Source organism: Aedes albopictus, chromosome 3, assembly GCF_035046485.1.
Source record: "Aedes albopictus strain Foshan chromosome 3, AalbF5, whole genome shotgun sequence".
Lineage (NCBI taxonomy): Eukaryota > Metazoa > Arthropoda > Insecta > Diptera > Culicidae > Aedes > Aedes albopictus.
This window is the reverse complement of record NC_085138.1, coordinates 188,416,232-188,439,409: the sequence shown is the minus strand read 5'-3', so window position 1 is coordinate 188,439,409 and position 23,178 is coordinate 188,416,232. Positions and strand designations below refer to the sequence as shown.

Genomic DNA, 23,178 nt, shown 5'->3' with positions numbered 1-23,178 from the left:
AACTCTTGAAGAGATCTCTGAAGAAACGCCACGAGAAATTCCTGAATGGATTTCTAGAGGAATTTCTGAATTAATTTCTGAATTCTTGAAAGAACATCAGAAGGTATCCCTGAAGAACCTTTTGGATGAATCGATTATGGATCTCGTGGAGGCCTCCCCGAATTCTCCTGGATGAACCCCTGAAGAAAATCGATAATGAAAAATCAGTTATTAGCTTAGCTTAGCTTAGACTGACTGCACATATCTATGGTTGCTACTCCGTGATTGACCCGAACCAATGACAGTTGCACAATTAATCAACTGAATAATTGACTGGGAGTGGTCAACATTCTCACTCGTGGAGCGGACCTGGTGTGATGGTTAGAACACTTGACTATCACGCCGAGGACCTGGGATCGAATCCCACTCCTGACAAACTCGCAAAAATGTGAGTTCTTCCTTCGGAAGGGAAGTAAAGCGTGGGTCCCGAGATGAACTAGCCTAGGGCTAAAAATCTCGTTAATACAGATAAAAAAAAAACATTCTCACTGTGCACGCTTCAGAGGCTCTCTTTAATGGTACAATAACGGCACCGGCCTCGTCCTTGCAGTCAGGTTGGAAGAGGGAAGGAATGTTAATAGCAACCTTTGTTATGTTATGTGAAAAGTTGGCGTTTACCGCACGTCTCCACCAAAGGCTGCAGGAAGGAGTGATTGTTAGTAGGGAAGGTATCGTTGGGTCAGGATTCACTTTGATAAGTATTATCGATAATGAGAAATCAGTTATTGCAGTCAAACTTTTAAAACAGTAATCGTGAGAAGTTTTTTCTCAACTTTTTGAAAACTTAATTTTGTTCGTGCATTGATCATCATCGCGAAAAAGGAAATTCGGCGACGTGATAAGCAGCGGCATATGGCGCGCCGCCGATACCTCGTTCGGCGTCGGCGTGAGACAAAAAGGGTCGGCGGCGACGGCGGCGGCGTGGCGCGACAGCGCAGAGATCTACTACCAACGAACAAGCGGATTGACGCAGCTACGCTTGAAGATGGCTTCAGCACTAGGCTCGGCGGCTCCGTATTACAGAACCGACTGATACGACGGCGAATGTGAAAAGCTGAAAAACGAGATGCAGCATGGGCGAGAATGTTGAAACGCCGTACGAGAGCGAATGAGGCGTGTTATAGACAGACGGGGAACAGACAGAAATCAATTTTCCGGAGGATGTCCTCTCCTCTTCTTCTTGGCGTAACGTCCTCACTGGGGCAAAGTCTGCTTCTCAGCTTAGTGTTCTATGAGCACTTCCACAGTTATTAACTGAGAGCTTCCTCTGCCAATGACCATTTTGCATGTGTATATCGTGTGGCAGGCACGAAGATACTCTATGCCCAAGGAAGTCAAGGAAATTTTCTTTACGAAAAGATCCTGGACCGACCGGGAATCGAACCCGTCACCCTCAGCATGGTCATGCTGAATACCCGTGCGTTTACCGCCTCGGCTGTATGGGCCCCTTTCCGGAGGACGAAGCGCCATAAAAAAGATCGAGATTGCGAAACGATGGGAAAAGCTGTGCCGCGCTAAGAACACACGAAAGTTCTGCGAGAAGCTGAACCGCTCGCGCAGGGGCTTTGTGCCCCAAGCCGACATGCGCCGAGACAATCACGGAAATCTCACGACCGAGCGCGAGCGTGGGGTGGAGACAGCACTCCCATAAGCACCTTAATTGCGACGTTGCGAGTACCGAAGGTGGCGTGGTAACAGATCTAGGAGTACATGCGAAGGATGAACGACATCCGTCCCCTGGTCTCCAAGAGATTGAAGAAGAGGATGGTCAGTTGAAAACAGCAACAGTCGGTTGTGGGGCAGTATCAGGCTGGATTCATGGGTGAACGCGCTACAACGGTCCAGATGATTCCCATCCGCCGCGAATACAACGTGCCCACACATCACTTGTCCATTGATTTTAAATCGGCGTATGATACAATCAATCGAGTACAGTTATGATAGATTATGCACGAGTACGGATTCCCGGATAAACTGATACGATTGATCAATGCGACGATGGATCGAGTGATGTGCGTAGTTCGAGTATCAGGTACACTCTCGAGTCCATGCGAATCTCGCAGAGGGATATGGCAACGTGATGGTCTTTCGTGCTTGCTGTTTAACATTGCTTTAGAGGGTGTAATAAGGAGAGCAAGGAGTTATTTGACGACCAGCCGCCAAATTAGCTGCGTTGGACACCTCGAATTCTTACAAATGTTGTCTATCGAGTGCGGAAACTCCATCATATTAGTAAGACTTAGGAGCATCTTAACCTGAATCTAGCCTATCGAAGTTCACGTAGTGTATATTTCTGCCGGATCATAAATTGTAACACTATTCAAAATGATATTACAAATAAATTGTGAGTGATTGTCACAAAATCGTGTTTGAAGCTAACAGCAACACATAAGTTGCTTTTGCTTTGAGATTTGGAAAATGAAAATATACTTACAGCGTCTTGAGCTGATGCAGCCCCAGGAACATCTTGTTGTGCACTTCGGCGAGTTTGTTTTCACTCATGAACAACTCCTGAATTTTGGTGGCACCTTCGAAAGCATTGGCTTCGATGTTTGTGATCTGGTTCCGGCGAAGATCCAGCTTCACCAGGTTCGGCAGTCGTCCAAATAGGCCATCCGAGCGAACCCGGGTCAGCTCGTTGTCGTTAAGTATGCTATGAGGGATGAGAGAAATTAAAAATTAGTTATCGTTTGCATGAGAAATTGGGGATTAGCATCTCTTACAGTTCTGTCGTGTAAAGTGGAATATCCCGAGGGATTTCTTTCAGCCCACGAGCTGAGCAATCCACGGTTGTTCTGTCGCAGTGGCAAGCAGCCGGACATTCCTGATCCATTCGACACTCTCCGGCGTACTTTATTTTGCTATGGTCCTCCGTGCCTGCTCCCGGTCGAAAAAGAAAGAAACAAAAGCATAACAGCCCAATTAATTCAATTCCGATAAACACCCACAGCGAAACACCAGCCATCAACAAGTCAACGTACATTTGAACTTTTCATCCTTCAGTGCCTCGATGCGGCGTCGCTGCATGCGCTTCGGCGAATCACACCGGGCGCCGCTGGTCTCGATTGGGTTTTGATGCAAATAGTCGCCGAGCCATCGCAGATTACAATCGCAAATGAAGGGATTACGCGCCAAGTGCCTGTACAGAAAGAGAGGGAAAGGGAGGGACAGTCGCCGCGCGCGGACAATGCAAAATAGACAAAACAAGAAACAAAGTTAGTGAGGATAGTCACACCGCTGGCAACGAACGGTGTCCTTAAGTGACCCTACAGTTGGTTTTTGGATAGTGTGATTTTTACAGGTTTCCTTCAATAAATCTTGTAATTATACGAAGTCTTGTACCGATCAAACTGAAAGCAAGTCGGTAGAATTGTAAAAGGAAACAGTTTGAAAGTGAGAATAAGAAGGCGGCAGGGGACACAGATGGTAGAATTGAAGATGAAAAAAAATGGACGAACATAGAAGAAGAAAACTGGAGATATAAGATATGGAAGATAAAATGTAGAAGGCAAAAAAAGAAAAAAAGATAGAATACAGAAGATAGAAATCTTTTTAGAATAGAAATAGAAGTTAGAAGCTAAAAGTTAAGCAGTTAGGAAAAAGGATAGAACATAAAATTTAAAAGATAAAGGAGAAATTATGTATGAACAAGCTCAAAGAACAAAATCTAACCACACTATCCGAGCTCAAACTGTACGTAAGCAAATTGAAAATTAAATTCAACTTTTTTACATAAACCGATTAACTCATGGGAGGCAGAGCCGTTGACTTACAAAGTTTGGATGCTCTTCAGCGAGTCGAAAGTGCCATTCGCCAGGGTCTGGATGTTGTTGTCATACAACGATAACAAACTCAGATTCTGAAGGTCCTTGAAGGCGTCCCTCCGCACGCACGTGATTTCGTTGGCGTTCAGCAGTAGCAACTGCAGGGACGTTAATCCCTTGAAAACACTCGCCGGCAAATCTTTGATTTTATTGCCGTAAAGGACACTGCGTCATGGGAAAAAGGGCGAGAGAGAGGCGAAAGGATAATAAAGTTATTTATTTATGATAATTCTCCGGTATATTTAATAAGAAGGGAAGACCTACAGCGAAGTAAGTGATTTCAGCCCACTGAAGGCATCGTACGCCACCCGCGAAATGTTGTTATTGGACAAATCTATCCGCTTGAGCCGGCGATGGTTCGCGAACGCTTTCGGAGGGATCTCGGTGATGTAATTTTGCTCCAACCGCCTGTAAACATATTTTCATTAGTCGCTCCATTCACTAGGCGCTGGCGCTGGCTGTCGGTGGTCACACTGACACCAGTCGATTCCAGTGAACAATACTCACAGTTCGGTTGTGTCTTCCGGCAGTGTGGCAGGGACACTGGTCAAACTTTTTTCCCGACAATCAACAATGCCGTCAGCACAGCGACACGGATGTGGGCAGAGACTCCTTCCGCCGCATTCCATGGGAGCGTTCTCGGTGAGACCTGTCGGGGAAACGGGAATAACAGTGAAATTATTTTTCGCGTTTATATGGCGATTCAATAGGTCGGGGAAGTTTTACTGATGAATGAAAGTTCAATGGGCGCTTGTTAAAATATTTGGATTAAAGCATTGTCCAGTTAGAATCCGGACGCAGATAATCACTTATATCTCAGAGGTGGAATAACAAACAGAAAAGGTGAAGCCCTCAAAACAAAGATAATTTACTGTAGTTTCATGGAAAAATATCATTAAAATTATTTAATTTAATTTTAAATACATTTTCTCATTTTTTCCGTGATTACTTCCTTAAAAATCTGCACAATGGTAGTAAATTTTAACATCAATCCCTTCGACGGATTTGTTTAACAATGAGGTCATCTCCATAGTGTCCTGAGACCAATCTGATTAGGATTCCAAAGAAACTTTGCCAATTATTTCTTTTCTTGCGAAATTAAGGGCTATTCAGTGCATTCCAAAGCAGCGAAATTTGAGTGTTTTTTCGTTAGTAAACACCATTCAACAGTGATGACACCACTACACATCTCAGGCTGTCGTGATAGCTCACCAAATTAGCTCAAACCTCTACAGATCTCTTGTGTGCATTTTTGAAAAGCAGCACGCGATTCTTGAGGTTATCATCTTTGTACACATTTGGTATCAAAATCGTGATGTGAGAAAACGATGTCCAGAGCTCGAACTTCCTGGCAAATCTTGGAATTCCAAGCAGATTTATCCATGAACATAAACTTCAATCTTCCTTGGGCACCTCCTCATGGCATGGTTAATAACATCTGTGCACATCACACATAATGGTTATGGAGACATTAACATTTTTCGCGACTGTCGTACCTGACCACGCTTAATTTTCAGCGTGTTTGTGCAAGATTTTTTTCCTTCACTTGTCTTCAATCTGAAATAACTTTTCACTCGTAGCAAGAAAATCAATGAAATTTTCACCATCAATAGAGGACTTGTTTATGATCAGACTGCTGTAAAAAAATATGATTATGATCATTGAGAGCGTCACAATAAATTATCCTTTGCGTCCGGATTCTAACTGGACAATGCTTTATTTCTGGTTTCGTCATGGAGTTCAGCGATGAAGTTTGAACTTTTGCAGTAATCAGAAAACTATGAATTTGGAATAATGTGTTTACCCCCAGGGAGCCGCGGATCACCGGTTGGGAACCCGTGGTCTAAACATCAACGTCAGCAAGACCAAATGAGCCATTTTACGAAGTGACAACGATATTGATGATGATATTGGTTTTCACGGGTTATTGGACGCTACCTCCTGTCAAAATTCATTCATAAAATCGGCTCGTAAAATGGACTATTGTTGGATTCTACTAGTTTTAATCACCGCATGACTTTATCATTATTAACTTTAATTGGCGTTTTTCTGGTGATATGGATACTACTCGAAGTAAGAGGGAGTGAGCAAAGTAATAAAAGAATACGGTGGATAGATACACAAGCGAGCGATAAGAGAAATTGAACAGAAATCGGAAATAACAGAGGGCAATTAAGGAGTGTTACCTCTGTGATAGGTCCCAATCCCAATTTTGCATTTTTCTTGTTGTTTTCTTCTTCGTTTTCTTGCTTGTTTTCATTTGTAAATAATTATGCTTAAGTACTAGAATAAATAAACCAAACTTGTAAATATGTAAATAATTTCCTATACTCCTTTCCTATGATACCAGTTACTTTAAACTTCCTGTAAATAATAAAACCATATGAATTTGCTAAAATGAAATAAAATAAATTTGAATTTGAATTTCCGTGCCCTATCATCCCCCTGGTATCTCAACGCTAAACCATTCCCTATCCTATGTAAATATTCATCATGGCGCGCGGTACCAACTTTCCGGAGAAAAACCCTCCCGGGAAATGTTCTCCTATGCTTGGAATTTGCGGAGTCAGCGAATGCCTTATAAGCCTAAGCAAGCTCAGGCCAAGGCCTCTTTTTGGTAACAAAATTCCAACAGTTTAAACGTTCCGTTATCTCAAAAGTTTTATTCCACTCCCCTCAGGAACAAAATTCATAAAGTGAGTGCAGTACAAATTTCTGCCAGTGATTTCGGTGAAACGTTTTGTTACCGAGAGTGACCAAGAAGCTGCGACATCCATCAGTCTGGTGCAACGGACGAATTTCCCGCCAGCCCCCGGATAGCAAAGGACAGCTAACCGCCACCGTCAAAACGCAGGTGAAGCTGCCGTTATCCAGAGCTCCAACCCGGCCGTCGCCATAGCTGTCGGCAAGCATTCCGGCCCGCCCGATATTCCCTGGACGAAAGACATTCGTTCTGAAGGACGAAAAGGTACCACTACGACGTCACAGGTGAAATATTAGTGCATTCCTTAACCCGTTGAATTCCCCTCCATTGAATTTGTAGAATAAATCTAACCCTTGAATTTGAAACAAATATCTAGTAAAAAGCATAATTATTTCGCGCGCAATTCCCTTTCCTCTCTCTTATGTGTTATAAATTGAATTCGCAGTGCAAGATTGGGAAGTGAGTCCGCCCAACAGTTATCACATTTCTCCTGGACAGACCCTGAGAGGGCTAAGTGTAAATAGTTATTAAAATTTTTTATTGTAAATATTTTTTGATGATAGTGAATTTTTAATTTGAATTAGTTTTTTGCTCTTTTTCTTAGTGTTAGTGTTTTTCTTTACCTTTTTCTTAAATTATATTGAATTAAAGAGTAAATTAGTATCAGGAGAAACTTCAGAGAATACAAATATGGCTGCTACAATGGCCGACTTGGACCCCTACTCACGTTTTCAAGAGCACCAATCTTAAAAAATCGTAAACAAATGCGCTCGATTAGGAAAAGCTGCCTCTTTTTGCAAGTGAGCAAAGCCAGGATAAACAAGTGCGGCTTGATTCGATGCTTCGTTCGTCAGATCGGTGCCTGTAAAGTTAGTATGCAAAATTGCAATGGGATTTCTTGACTTCTTCTTCTTCTTCTTCTTAATGACTCGACGTCCCCACTGGGACTTGGCCTGCCTCACTTCAACGTAGTGTTCTTTGAGCACTTCCACAGTTTTTAATTGAAGGGCTTTCTTTGCCTGCTATTGCATGACTTTGTATATTGTGAGGCAAGCACAATGATACACTATGCCCAGGGAGTCGAGAAAATTTTCCCGACCGGAACAGGAATCGAACCCGCCGTCTCCGGATTGGCGATCCATAGCCTTAACCACTAGGCTAACTGAAGACCCCCTGGGTCGTATAACTACGACTTTCACAGATTTAATGAAGAGATGACAAATATTTTTAGAATCATTCGCAGAATTAGATTGCTCTGCACGGAAATATCATTATTTGCCTTGAAATGTTTACGAAAAGAGAATGTGGTGCTAAGGAAACTTGCATATGCAAACAAAAACGTTTATCATTCTAGCGCATTAAACTCGCAAAGTTCTTCTAATTATCCTTTGTCAATCAGGTGTTTAGAATGTGATCCAGCATATTCAAGAAGCAGTCTCTTCTAAAAAAGGTTTTGAACGGGTTCAAAAACCGGGTGTCCAAAAAATATAAACTTAAGCGGGTTCAAAATGCATTTGAGTGTCCAAAATAGTGAAAACTGGTGCTTCAAAAAATAGTTATTTCCATCAAACTTTCAGCCAGAAATGACCTTGTGGGTATTTTTAACGAACAGTGGAGGTTTCAAAGATTATACTAACATCATCGTGATGTGTAACACCCTCAGAATCTGTTGAGTTTTGACATAAATTTAAACTAATGTTCTCTAGGAGTCCAACCCTACTTGCTTCAGGAGGACGCTTGGCAACGAAACTGATTGTCTACAGCAACAATGTAGATCACTAATGGGGAACACCACTTTGGACGACTCAGCCGCACCGGGGAATGTGCAGGATCTCTGGGGTATTTTTTCGGTAGTTATGCTAAGTGGGTAACTTTTGGTCTTGTGACTCAATGATGGATTCCGAGCGGTAACCCTTAGCAGAGGATGGTAGTGAGCTTTCGGAGCTGCTTTACGGCAAAGATGTGAGACTCATGGGTATGTGTTATAGGATACTGCAAGATGACGTCACGAAGCCGTGTACTGACAGTTCAGCGAGCTTGTTTACACGCACTTAGTCTTTGGCAGAGATCCGTTACTTACCTTACCGGTAAGGCTAACGCCGGGGTGGCCTCTGCTGTACATAGTAGCCGCCTCCATTCCACTCGGTCCATGGCTGTTTGTCTCCAGTTCCGCACTCTGCGTAGGGTCCGCAGATCGTCCTCCACTTGGTCGACCCACCTAGCTCGCTGCGCTCCACGTCTTCTTGTACCGGTCGGATGACTCTCGAGAACCATTTTAGTCGGGTTGCTATCCGACATCCTGATGATGTGACCCGCCCACCGTAGCCTCCCGATTTTCGCGGTATGGACGATGGTTGGTTCTCCCAGCAGCTGATGCAGCTCGTGGTTCATTCGTCTTCTCCAAGTTCCGTCTTCCATCTGCACTCCGCCGTAGATGGTACGCAACACCTTCCGTTCGAAAACTCCAAGGGCGCGTTCGGTCTAATCAACGTTTTGTAGATGGATAACTTCGTGTTACGACGAACTTTATTCGATCGTAGAGTTCTGCGGAGTCCAAAGTAGGCACGATTTCCTGCCACAATGCGCCTCTGAATTTCTCTGCTGGTGTCGTTGTCGTCGGTCACCAGTGAGCCCAAGTACACGAACTTTTCAACCGCCTCGATTTCATCATCGTCGATATGAATTCGGGGTGGCGGGCGCGGTGATTCCTCCCTGGAGCCCTTTGCCATCATGTACTTTGTCTTCGACACATTAATGACTAATCCGATTCGCCTGGCTTCACTCTTTAGTCGGATGTACGTTTCCGCCATCGTCTCAAATTTACGAGCAATAATATCAATATCATCGGCGAAACCAAGCAGCTGAACGGACTTCGTGAAAATCGTCTCACTCGTGTTTATCCCCGCTCTTCGTATTACACCCTCCAAAGCAATGTTGAACAGCAAGCACGAAAGACCATCACCTTGCCGTAACACTCTGCGAGATTCGAAGGCACTCGAGAGTGTCCCTGATACTCGAACTACGCACATCACTCGATCCATCGTCGCCTTGATCAACCGTATCAGTTTATCCGGGAATCCGTATTCGTGCATAATCTGCCATAGCTGTTCTCGATCGATTGTATCATACGCCGATTTGAAATCGATGAACAAGTGATGTGTGGGCACGTTGTATTCGCGGCATTTCTGCAACACCTGGCGGATGGCGAACATCTGGTCCGTTGTAGCGCGTTCACCCATAAATCCAGCCTGATATTGCCCCACGAACTCTCTTGCAATCGGTGATAGACGTCGGCATAAAATTTGAGAGAGTATCTTGTGGGCAGCGCTCAGTAGTGTGATCGCGCGGTAGTTCCCGCAATCCAACTTGTCGCCCTTTTTATAGATGGGACACGCGATTCCTTTCATCCATTCCTCCGGTAATACTTCCTCTTCCCAAATCTTGGTAATGACCCAGTGTAGTGCTCTCACCAGTGTTTCTCCACCGTATTTTAGAAGCTCGCTTGGTAGTTGATCTGCTCCAGCGGCTTTGTTGTTTTTCAACCGGCCAACCTCCTCCTCAATCTCTTGGAGGTCAGGGGCCGGAAGTCTTTCGTCTTGTGCACATACTCCAAGATCTGTACTTCGGTACTTGCAACGTCGCCATTGATGTGCTCATCGTAATGCTTCCGCCACCTCTCGACCACCTCACGCTCGCTCGTGAGAATATTCCCGTGATTATCTCGGCACAGGTCGGCTTGTGGCACAAAGCCTCTGCGCGAGCGGTTCAGCTTCTCGTAGAACTTTCGTGTGTCCTTAGCGCGGTACAGCTATTCCATCGCTTCGCGATCTCGTTCTTCCTGCTGGCGCTTCTTCATCCGGTAGACTGAGTTCTGCCTGTTCCGCGCCTGTTTGTAACGTGCCTCATTTGCTCTCGTACGGTGTTTCAGCATTCTCGCCCATGCTGCATTCGTCTCGTTTTTCAACTGTTCACATTCGCCGTCGTACCAGTCGTTTCTGTGATTCGGAGTCGTGAAGCCTAGTGCTGTAGCCGAGGTACTACCTATGGCGGATCGGATGTCTCTCCAGCCATCTTCAAGTGTAGCTGCGCCAAGCTCTTCTTCCGTTGGTAGGGCCACTGCTAATTGCTGCGCGTAGTCTTGAGCCACGTTGGTTATATCCGAGAAGAATTTACCGTCGATTAGAACGTGGTCGATTTGGTTTTCTGATTGATGGTCGGGTGATCTCCAGGTGGCTTTGTGGATATCTTTGCGGGGGAAGAAGGTGCTTCGGACTACCATACCACGGGAGGCTGCAAAGTTTACGCATCGCTGGCCGTTATCATTCGATACGGCGTGCAGGCTGTTTCGCCCGATTACCGGTCTGTACATTTCCTCTCTTCCTACCTGCACGTTCATGTCGCCGATAACGATTTTCACGTCACGTGGCGAGCAACCATCGTATGTTTGCTCTAACTGCGCGTAGAACGCTTCTTTCTCGTCACCGGGTCTCCCTTCGTGTGGGCAGTGGACGTTGATGATGCTGTAGTTGAAGAAACGGCCCTTAACTCTCAACATGCACATCCTTGCGTTGATCGGCTGCCACCCGATCACACGTTGTCGCATTTTGCCCAACACTATAAATCCTGTTCCCAGTTCATTGGTGGTGCCACAGCTTTGGTAGAAGGTAGCCGATCGATGCCCGCTTTTCCACACTTTCTGTCCAATCCAACAAAGTTCCTGCAACGCCACGATGTCGAAGTTGCGGGGATGTAGTTCGTCGTAGATTATCCTGTCACATCCTGCAAAACCTAGTGACTTGCAATTCCATGTTCCAAGTTTCCAATAGTAGTCCTTATTTCGTCGCGTGGGTCTTTGCCGATTGTATCGAGTCGTATTTTCTCCTATGTTATTCGCAATGGGGATTTTTACAGGTGGCTTATTGGGCATATGCCAACACTCCTGTCTCGCCGGAGGGCCATCGTGCCAGTTCTGTTTAACGTCCCAACCAACACTGGGACGACCACGCTGATGGGGCTACCACCTTGGATCTAGCTGGGCGTGGTGCAGCGTTTCTTACTCAGCCACTAGATGCCTCTAGAGCCGACCTACTGATACCTGATACTCAGCCACTGGATGCCAGAACAGACGCTGTTTGAGCCACATCTCCTTGGTGAACAGACGCTCGGATCGTACCTCCTCAATCTAGCTGAAGTCAGAAGGACAACAGTGTCCAGGCTGCACTACCAGCTAAGCACACAACTCTTAGCTGGCGGTCTTTGTCATCGCTTGACCCGTGGAAGCATGAGGTAGGAACTTGTGAGGTCCAGACCTATACTGCCGTTCTACGCTCGATTGTCCCATGTTATATGGGAATCCCATATAACATGGGACAATTATGCGTAGAACGGCAGTATATTGGACGTTCTCCTTATCGACTCACCGTTTTGCCCGTTTGCACCGTTTTGGAATGCCAAAGGTGCAAAGTAAAAAACTACCACATAAAACTAGTATAGAACAACTAGCTTTTTCACATGCTCATATAAAACTAGGATAAAACATGAAAAAATTTTCAAGGCATGCTCATTGTTACTTGGGTATGTTTGTTAAAATCTTGACTTGGCAGTGGAATTCCAATCAAATTTCTTAGTCTATATTGCGACCTTTCCTCACCCGGGAACGATATCACAAGTTACGAAAGTCTGTGGAATTACCCGTAATTGAACCATTATCCTCACCAAGAAAAAAAAACAAACAGAATCACGCACCCGGGACAATTTTCACACACAAACGACGTGGTGTGGTGGCACTGAATTATTTTGTGTGAAAATAATGAAAATCATTAACTCCGCCAAACCGCGTGTTGTGCCATCACAGGCATGCTCGCTTTATGACCGAGCCGCGCCGGTCTGTTCACACATGTGTTGGCCCACTCCGGCCGGAAAAGCCCATCGAGATGAGAATGTTTCGTGTGCACAAACAACAACGGGGCATTATTTTCCCAGTAATTTGATTTTATTGATCGAACAGGACGTGACGAGTGAAATGAGTGAAGCGCGCGAAAAAATCCCACTCTTTGTAGCGCCACGGCAAGCCGCGCCGCGCCGGAACCACACGAGCTCAGCGCAGGTCGTCGTTGAGAGCGCTGATAGCCATGGAAAATGCAGACTTCCAGCAAATATAGGGTAGGTAACGCTGGTTATGGGAGAAAAATAAATTAACATTTGCATATTCATGAGTGTCACGTACACATCCGGATGGAAAATTATTGCACGATCGAACTCTTTTGCCCTCCGTGCGCTGTGTTGGTTGTCGTCGCCAACATTTTGCATTGGCACTGTATGGAGGTCAAGCCGAGTGCGGGAAAAATCGGCTGTCCGTCCATTGAAGAACTATATCAGAATGGGTTATACAGCTGCATAGAGGTAGGCTACCTACTGCTGCATGGTGGTGGAATGTCATAGAACAGAAGTGTTGAAAAATCTTTCCCAAACACGTTTTCACTGGAGTGCTGGTTGTTGGCTTTCGGCTGGATACAAAGAGTGTGATGATGTGGTTTTAATATTGCAGTAGTCTGCATCGAGTACATGTTGAGTGAGCGATAACAAACATACGTGATTGAACCCATGTAGATGTAATGTTAGTGAAATGTTTCATTAGCCAGATAAAAACTTAATTGCGATATAGCGCTTCTCACATACGCCAATGAAAAGCTCTAGAGGAAAATCCATAAAACTTGTAGACAAAAAAATAGTGCTGATTAGAACGTGTTCAGACTTTACTATCATTGTCATGAAGCCAGCATATTAACACTGAATTCCTCTATTCGTCTGAAAAGCACCGTCATAATTAAAACCCTCATTTGGAACTGTTTCGTGTTTGACCGCTGCCATTCGTTGATGACCTCCGGGAAACACAAAACATTAACATCTAAGCCATACGTACTATACTACTGGACTAATAGACACTCACCTGAGCACTTGAACTCCTGTTCGTGCAGATCGGCCACGTTTTGGCCCTTGAGCTGGCTGGGCGAGTGACATCGCGTGTAAGGTGCCAACCGTGGTGCGTTCTTCAGATATCGTGCCAACCAAGACAGATGACAATCGCACGCGAACGGATTCTCCGAGAGGCGCAACGCCCGCAGGCGAGGCATTCCGGAGAACATGTCGCGCGGCAGGGCCGTGATGTTGTTGTTGTTGAGTGTCCTACAGGTGTGCGGTTCGGTGGAGGAAATTGATTGAAATCCGTTAATGGAGTGTTTCACTAGTATAGTAGAAGTAGAGCCACTATCGATTTATGGCGAGGTGTGACGGCTTGAAAGGTTTGGTATACTTACAGTATCTCCAGTTCTGCTAATCCTTTGATAGCGTGCTCATCCAGACAAGTGATTTGGTTATTGTCCAGTTGGAGGCTCCGCAGTGAAGTGGCGCCTTTGAATGCACGCTTTGGTATCGCGGAAAGAGCATTGTGCGACAGGTCTCTGCAATGAACGAATGATTGGGAGATGGAAGAATGGATTTCCGGAAATCTGGATTGTATGACGAACAATGCATACATGAGCTTTTTACGATAGTTTGGATGAAACAAAATTCTAAATTTAAACTTTTGTCAGTTCTAACTTCTAATTTTTTTGCCATTAACTTTTGAATCTTCAGAGAATTTCTAAATTCGGACCCCTTTCTTTTATTTTTTTTGGGTTTGTACGCCATTAGAATGGGGCTTGCTGCACAGGTGTTGATTGAATGCCTATAAATGTTTTGAAACGATGAGTGTTTCGATTGAGCAACTTTATGGAAGAACATCCGTTTCAAATTTAGATTTTCACATTTCAACATAATTTCTAATCTAATCTAATCTAATCTAACACAGACGCAGCCAGTACAAGAAAGCATCCTGGAAATTTTTGGGTTAGATTACGCCCAAAAATTTTTCTTGTCAGTATTGATGCTTGCGGCATATCAAAAATATGACACAAGCATCAAAGCGGCCAGGCCTACTGCGTCGTGTTTACCGCAAAGATGATTCTAGAACTGTCTAGATTTTAATAATAAATTATAAAAATCGAAGCAATTCTAGAATCTACAGGGGAGGAAGGATGCGTGGACATACCGTACCAAACGCTCCGATAGTTTTATTGTTATATGGTTGAGCAATATGTGAGTATATAATTGATTATGTCTATATTTTAGAAAATTACCTGTATTGTGTTACTTGCCAGCTCAGGGTTAATATGCTCAAGGTCGCTTATAGGGCTCTGCACGAAATTCTCTCCCTCTCTTTCGCTCTTATTGAGATTTTGTAAACAACTAGGCCAGGAAATGTCAAAATCCCATACAAAATCAAAACAGTGCAGTGCCCTATTGACTTGTTCCCTCAACACCCACACCTCACATTTCAACATAATTACCCCAAACACAATTAGCCCCAAGGAATACAATTCCGTGAGTTTGTTGACCATGACGCCAATGCTCGGAATTTTTGGAAACCAATCCAACGCTTAGACCCAGGAGCTACGTCCGAATCGCAGCCAACGTCCCAATCTCAGCAATCGTTCCAAACTCAGCCTACGTCCCAATCTCGGCCGCCGGTCACTCTTCAACTATCGACACAATGAATCGACGCCCCGTACCTCGCAACCGTTCATCTAGATCTACCGATTCGCCCCAGTATTACTTGACTGTGTACTACCAGAATGTCAGGGGCATTCGTACGAAAACCAACGAACTTTTCCTCAACCTATCATCCTGCGACTATGACATCGTGGTTCTCACGGAGACGTGGTTGCATTCTACTATCTCGAATTCCGAAATTTCTACGTGTTACAACATTTTCCGCTGTGATCGGAGTTCAGCTACCAGTAACCTCGTACGTGGTGGTGGCGTTTTGATTGCCGTGAAATCCTCTCTCAGCTGCAGGTCTGTTCAAGTGCAAGACTGTGAGAATCTTGAACAAGCCATCGTGTGCATCAAGTTGAAGTGCTCATCGTTGTACGTGTGTGGCATCTATCTCCCACCAAACTCTCAAACAGCATTGTATGCCTCGCATTCGTCAGCCATTCAGCAACTGTGTGAAAACTCATCTGAGCAGGACATGATCGTCGTCGTGGGTGATTTCAACCTTCCTCGCCTTACCTGGGAGAGGGACGATGACATCAACGCTTTGCTGCCGTCTAATGCATCATCCGAACAGGAAATTGTTTTAGTTGAAACAATGGTTGCTTCAAGTCTCCATCAGGTTAACACCTTCCGCAACTCGACAGGCCGCATACTGGACTTGGCATTCGTCAGTGAACCGGACGACGTAGAGCTGTTGGAACCGCCGACACCCCTCCTCAAAATTGACGACCATCATAAACCGCTCGTGCTTCGGGTCGACACGAACATCGATCTCATGCAGCATGCGTCGAATCCCAATCTACATGAAACCTATGATTTTCGGCATTGCAATTTCGCTGAACTCAATGCGACCATCTCCTCCGTTGATTGGACTGGGTTGTTTCACGGTAAGACCACTGATGAGACGGTATGCATATTTTACGAAATATTGCATGGAATCCTGAACGAATATGTCCCGCGTAGACGAAGTAGGTGCCATCCATTTAAGCATCCTTGGTGGACTTCCGAGTTGCAACATCTTCGTAATGTGCTCCGCAAAGCTCGTCGGCGTTATTTTCGGACAAAAACGAATGAAAACTTGGAGAATCTTCGCGCCATTGAAGCCCATTACAACGAATGTCAAAATGCTTCATTTCGAAGTTACATCTTACGAATGCAAACGACTGCCAAGCAAGATCCCTCGTCTTTCTGGAATTTCGTTCGTAACCGAAGACGTTCTAATCGGATACCGACTGATATGACTTTCGAGAATCGTACTGCCGACTCCCCTGAAACATTAGCCGATATGTTTGCGGATTTCTTCGAAAATGTGCATTGTTCTAACTCGCCAACGTTTTCGCCCGACAATCTCAGACAGTGCCCAGTATTTGATCTGAATTGTCCGCTTTTGGAAATAACATCAGCCGATGTCGTATCAGCCCTAAAAGAACTTGACGTTTCTAAGGGGCCAGGCACCGATAATCTTCCTCCAATGTTCCTGAAGGAATGTTCAGAATCTCTGCAAAAACCTTTGTGCGCTATTTTCAACAAATCGCTTCGCGACTGCACATTTCCGGAGCTGTGGAAGACTGCATCAATTCGTCCAATTTTCAAATCCGGCTCTTGTCACGCCATTGATAACTACCGTGGTATTTCCATTCTATGTTGCGTTGCGAAAGTGTTTGAAAGCTTAGTTCATGGCGCTCTGTATACTGCGGCTCAACCGTTTATTTCCGAGTATCAGCACGGCTTTGTTAAAAAACGATCGACCACCACGAATTTAATGACATTCACAAATTTCGTCTCAAATGCGTTCAGGAACAAAGCACAAGTTGATGCCATATATTTCGACTTCTCCAAAGCCTTCGACAGAGTTCCGCACGATCTTGCTGTTGCTAAGCTAAGTCACTTGGGCTTTCCCCGTTGGGTAACAGATTGGTTGCATTCCTATCTGACTGAACGCAAAGCATTTGTTTGTATCAACGGTACGCAATCTCGTCACTTTTCCATCACTTCAGGCGTGCCTCAAGGCAGTGTCCTAGGACCTTTAATTTTTGTGTTGTTCGTGAATGATCTCTGCTATCGGCTGAAATCTGAGAAAGTTTTGTTTGCTGATGACCTTAAGTTGTACAGGACTATTTCGTCGCTCGTTGATTGCTGCGCGCTTCAGACCGATGCTAACGAGATTCAGCTGTGGTGTTTAGAAAACGGGATGGAACTGAACACCAAAAAATGCAAGTGCATCACATTCACCCGGCGTTCCTCAAGCATTCAATTTGAGTACGCAATTGGCCCGGATATTTTGGAACGTGTTGAATCTATTCGAGATCTAGGAGTCACCATCGACTCTAAACTGCAGTTCAACGATCACATTAGCATCACGACTGCGAAAGGATTTGCTGCTCTAGGATTCGTTCGTCGCTGCACCCATAAATTCCGAGATATTTATGCGATGAAAACGCTTTACTGTTCGCTCGTTCGAAGCGTTTTGGAATACGCTGTTTGCGTGTGGTCTCCCCATCACACTACGCAGATCATCCGAATGGAGAGAGTCCAACGCTGCTTCATTCGGTACGCGTTACGTCAACTGCCTTGGTCCAATCCTGCAGACCTTCCTGACTATGGTAGTCGCTGCGCCCTGATAGCATTAGAGACGCTCTCTTCTAGACGCAAGAATTTGCAAAGATTGTTTATATTTGATCTGTTAGTAGGCAACATTAACTGTCCGTCTTTGTTAGAAAATGTGTCTTTGTATGCTCCTTCCCGACTTTTACGTGACCGTGACCTTCTGTTTGTTAGATTTTATAGGACATGCTACGGCATCAATAATCCATTAGACAAATGTATTCGTGCTTTTAATAGTGTTTGTGCTCTGTTCGATTTTCATATTTCAAAGTTTGTCTTTAAAAATAGGATTAGGAACTTAGATTAATATGCAGTCTGGGGAATTTGTATTACAATTCAAGACAGTGATAAATAAATAAATAAATAAATAATTTCAATATCAAAATTTAGGAATTTTTTTTCTAGAAAAATTGGACGATACCGATATTTTTTTCAATGATTGTGTTTATATACCTAATTTCATCACATCACAAGTAAAATTTCAAGTAATGGGTACGCTAGATATAAATGGTGAGATATATGCTGACATAGCGAATGTGACATTTTTGACGAATTTTAGTTAAGAATATCAATAAGTTCTTCAGTTTTCGATTTTTTCAGAACATTTTATGGATTTTTTATGTTTTTTCGGTAGAGTGATGGGGACGCGAGTGTGGTATGCGGAATCAGAATTGCTCGAGACGTATATTTTTATATAACTATAGTGGATCATATCACCTACCAATGGTGGCTCCAAGATCCACACCTTACCCTACTAACAAATACTTCTTCGCGAGACAACTGTGGGGATGCTGTGGATTACACGGTTTCTAGTAACAACGGTTGTTGAACTATCAGTAATTCCCTATCTCGTAAAAATTGTTTCTATGTACAACTTCTATTGTTCTAGTCAGTCACGGAGTAGAAACTGCAATGTGTAAGATTATCTTTACCTTGCTTTTTTATGTTTCACTGAACACTGAAAAATATGACAGAAAACTCAGGGCTCCTATAGCCACAGCTGTAAAGGCGTGGGTATTCAGTGTGACCAAGCTGAGGGTGACAGGTTCGATTCCTAGTCGGCTCAGGATTTTTTCGTTAAGGGAATTTCCTTTAATTCTTTGGGCATAAAGTATCTTTGTGCCTGCCACACGATATTCACATTCGAAATAATCATTGGCAAAGAAAGCTTTCAGTTAATATTTGTGGAAGTGCTCATACAGCTGAGAAGCAGGCTTTGTCTCAGTTGAGACGTTACGCCAAGAAGAAGATGAATTACAGAAAATTCAGGTAATTTGGAAGACATTTTGAATGTCTTAGATTCTAACCAAGGATCCCTAGCAACACACATGTTATATAAAAGTTACGACAGCGCAAGTTTTGGTTGTATAGAAGTTTATTTGACGTTATTTATGTTTGAATTACGTCTGATTAACTTCTATACAACAAAAACTTGCACTGTCGTGACTTTTATATAACATGTGTGTTGCTTGGGATAAGCACAATTGGCATAAAAGTGTCATGACAGATAGTTGAACACAGACAAACAGACGTAACATCTAGAACCATTTTCGTGAAAATCCATCGTCCACTACCGTCACCCAGAGTTGCACTCTGTCACTGTCAATGGTGAGCAAATCGCTTATTTTGATAGGCCGACCGCGATCCAAGTCAGCGTGCGCTCTTTTGAGTCACCGTCGCTTTCCTTGTTCTATCAGCACTGGACTGACTGTGATAGTGTGATGGTGTGTAGATATCACTGATAGGCCATCTCTAAAATTCGTTTAAAAATTCAAACGAAGATTTACCAAGATGATATTTTAATATGTAGCACAAAATAACATGTTTTGCATGTTGGTCACAAAAAAGTTTGAGTTTTGGCGAAAACTACTAAAATATCACATAAGTTGCAATGAGTGTATTCTAGAGTGCGGGTCAATATCAGGTCGTTACCTGTCATTGTCATTTCGATATTGAACGGCCTGGAGTGTTAGTGACGATGGTGCAATATCAGTAGTCACCTGACAAGACTGATATTACGCAACTCTGCCGTCACCTGGTGGACTTCTTTCAAGATACACTGCGTTGTACAACAACATCAGCAGAAGGCGCTACAACACAAACAAAACGATGCGAGCCTCTGGTTGTGAAGGCCACCAGACTACTTGTCTGTGATCTTACCTAAGCTATACTGAGCTTAGTTTTTACAAAAGTATGTTTTTTTTTGTTTACCAAGCTATAACGCTTAAATTTTGAACATTTTTTTTTCAAAACCGCATAATCTTAGTAAAGAAAATAATGAAAAGATTCAACTTTCATGTCGATATTCTTTGAAGCTTTCTCGCTTGATCTTAAAATAATTCTTTGTAAGACCTTTCAAAATTTCTTTGGAGAATATTAGTGGCTTTTTTGTCTAAAACTATTATGCAGATTATTAGCTTTGTTGGGGAAAATCCACAGCAAATTTCTACACGATTCTTGAAAGTTTGATGAGTTATTCGATGTCTTCCCTGCTGGAAGTATCTTATTAATTTCATGTAGCGCAAATCGATTTTCATTAATTAGGTACCGTAAAACGGGGTATCATTGATCAGCGGGGTAATTGATCGGCTTGACCGACCTCATGAAATGCTCAAACAAGCATTTTACATTGATTCAGTTTCTTCTATCGAATGGTATATCGTAATCTGCTGTTATTTAGCTATTAAATGACATGTACTTTTTGCAAACTGAATTTTATAAACATTGAAATAAATCGATTTTTCCATAACTGTGTTTCGTAACGCAATGAAATACATTGTCAAACAATCATGCATGGCATGAATACTAGATACAATATGGGGTTCAAAATCACTGTAATACTTCAATATGATATCCTAGAGTTGGATTTAATAAACGAAACTTTTATGAAAATGCTATTTTTCAATAAAAAATACGATTTATTAAAAATAGGCTATCAATTAATTATGACATTGCCTACCTTTAGGCGTTATGCGCGGTTTGGAGGATTTTAATCTTAGAATAATTCAAAAAGTACATAACTTGTAAGAATTTTGACAACATATCCGAAATCAGCGACCCCGAATTTTTTAGTAAGTAAGGGTATTTTCAACTCAAATGAACATTGATCACTGATATGATCAATGTTACTCCAAATCGACAATATCAAAAGTTAGAATAAAAAGCCTATTTAAACATGTTTAAAAGTTTTACAATACTTTTTCGAGTAGCTTATCACATAATCAGAGATCCAGTACTTGTTTTAAAAAAATATAAAACATGCAACATTTGCTTAAACAATAGAATTATTCAAGAAAGATTGAAAATTCTGATCAATGTTACCCCGGATTACGGTACCTTGTTTGTTGTTTTGTGTTCCAGTGGAAAGTTCAAACGAAGGAGCTTCTTACGAAATTTCGTGAAGAAGTCTGAAACATTTTTTTCTTAGAAAATTTATAAAAAGAATAATAACAACTATTGAAACACTGATACAAAAATGTTTTGACGCGATTCATGGAACTTATTGTTTGTGCACATATTTAGGCAGTTTATGCATATTTCTCAATGATGATGAATAAACATGACAGCAGATGATGAATATACATCAATCAGATTGCAATGAAGTTCCCTCTATTGTCACGAATTCATCCCCGTATTTCATCCGGGTGTAATTTCAACCATACCATACAAAAACGTATCCAAATATTCCCCTGAAAGAATCTCCTATAGAGCTATAAGAAAGTCTTAGGTTTTCTAAGATGATTTTCCGACACATTCTCAAAGACACTCCTGAAAGAATTTCCGAAGATTTTTTCACAAAAATGAGCCTTGTTAAATGTTATTCTAGACGGTCTGAACATTCACTAGAGTAATAATCAAACATTTTTTTATGAAAGCTGTAAAACAGTAAAAAAAATCTCGAAGAACATTTCACAAGACCCCATAAATTTTTCTTATTTTTTTTTTGATTTTTCAAAATTTCGCTATAATTTAAGTATGGTAGGGGTCTGCAGTTAGTCTTGTGGTTAAGGCTATGGATCGCCAGTCCGGAGATGGCGGGTTCGATTCCCGTTCCGGTCGGGAACTTTGCTCGACTCCCTGGGCAAAGTGTATCATTTTATTAGCCACACAATGTACAAATTCATGCAATGGCAGGCAAAGAAAGCCCTTCAATTAATACTGTTAAAATGCTCTAAGAACACTAAGTTGAAGAGAGGCAGACCAAGTTCCAATGCGAACGTCGAGCAATTTAGAAGAAGTATGGTTCAATGTTAGAAAAAATATGCATACATTTTCGTTAAAACTTGTACGTAGAATTTTTGATAACCAAAATCTCACAAATTGTTTGCTTTTGTTTATTTTTTTTATCTGTATTAACGAGATTTTTAGCCCTAGGCTAGTTCATCTCGGGACCCACGCTTTATTTCCCTTCCGAAGGAAGAACTCACATTTTGCGAGTTTGTCGGGAGTGGGATTCGAAATGATGTAAGCTAAAAACACGAAAAAAAATAGTCAGAAACATTTGAGCATCCTGGGCTACTTGGAAAATTTTGAGGTTGAAAATCAGCTTTCTACAGAAAGATAATAAATAGGTTTTTTTTTAAACTGAATGTAGAGACGAACCAGCCAAGGGCTGAAAGTCTCTTTAATAAAGACAAATCAATCAAAAATTGAAATTACATGACATCTTCAATAGATGCGCGATGAATATTACAATCAGTGTGTTTTTTCTGTAAATATCCTTAAATATCCTCAAACATTTTCGAAGACATTATTTCAATCCAACAAACCATTCTGGAATTATAATTTTTTGAAGCAGAAAAATATCGAATAAAACATGGCAACTTTTTTCGTGTTTTGAGTTAGAAATGCTTAATATCTGTTTCCAAAGGAATTTAAGAGAATTGCCACAGAAAAAAAATCGAAGAAGTTTCTAAAAACTACCTGAGAAATTCCCATTGGATTTGCCGAGGAAGCTTCTATAGAAGTTGCGAAAAAAATGCCAAAGAAATTTCCGAAGGAATGAGTGCCGATCGAATTACTAATCAAATTGGCAATTCAATCAAATTGCTTATCATCATTAAAAATCATCATGTTAACCCGCTGTTTCATCTTACCCCACCCGTTTCAACTTGCCCCGGTGTACCTTACCTCTCAAAAAATATGAAGAAGGAATTTCAGAAATGATGCTCAAAATAATTTCTCTAGGAATTCCCGAACGGTTTTTCACTGACTATGTCAGTGAAATTGCTATAGCAATTGCTGATGGACTCCTCAAAGGAATAACTGTAGGAATTTTCATAGAAATTGGCGAAGGAATTTGCGAAGCCATTTCCGAATGAATTGTGAAAGGAATTTTGAAAGAATTGCGTAATTTTTCTTCAAAAAAAAAAATCCAAAAAACCTGAAAGATATTTATGTGGGGAATTTTCA

The 23,178-nt window shown here is 42.5% G+C and overlaps 1 protein-coding gene across 1 annotated transcript in view; it reads right to left on the bottom strand.

The window, feature by feature from the left end:
• Nucleotides 1-23,178, bottom strand: part of LOC109398826 (protein slit) — a 707,963-nt gene that overhangs the window by 17,032 nt on the left and 667,753 nt on the right. The window contains 8 exon segments of the mRNA XM_062856890.1: nt 2,474-2,692; nt 2,763-2,916; nt 3,021-3,178; nt 3,813-4,028; nt 4,128-4,271; nt 4,371-4,512; nt 13,517-13,752; nt 13,884-14,027. Coding sequence (XP_062712874.1) covers nt 2,474-2,692; nt 2,763-2,916; nt 3,021-3,178; nt 3,813-4,028; nt 4,128-4,271; nt 4,371-4,512; nt 13,517-13,752; nt 13,884-14,027 — 1,413 coding nt within the window.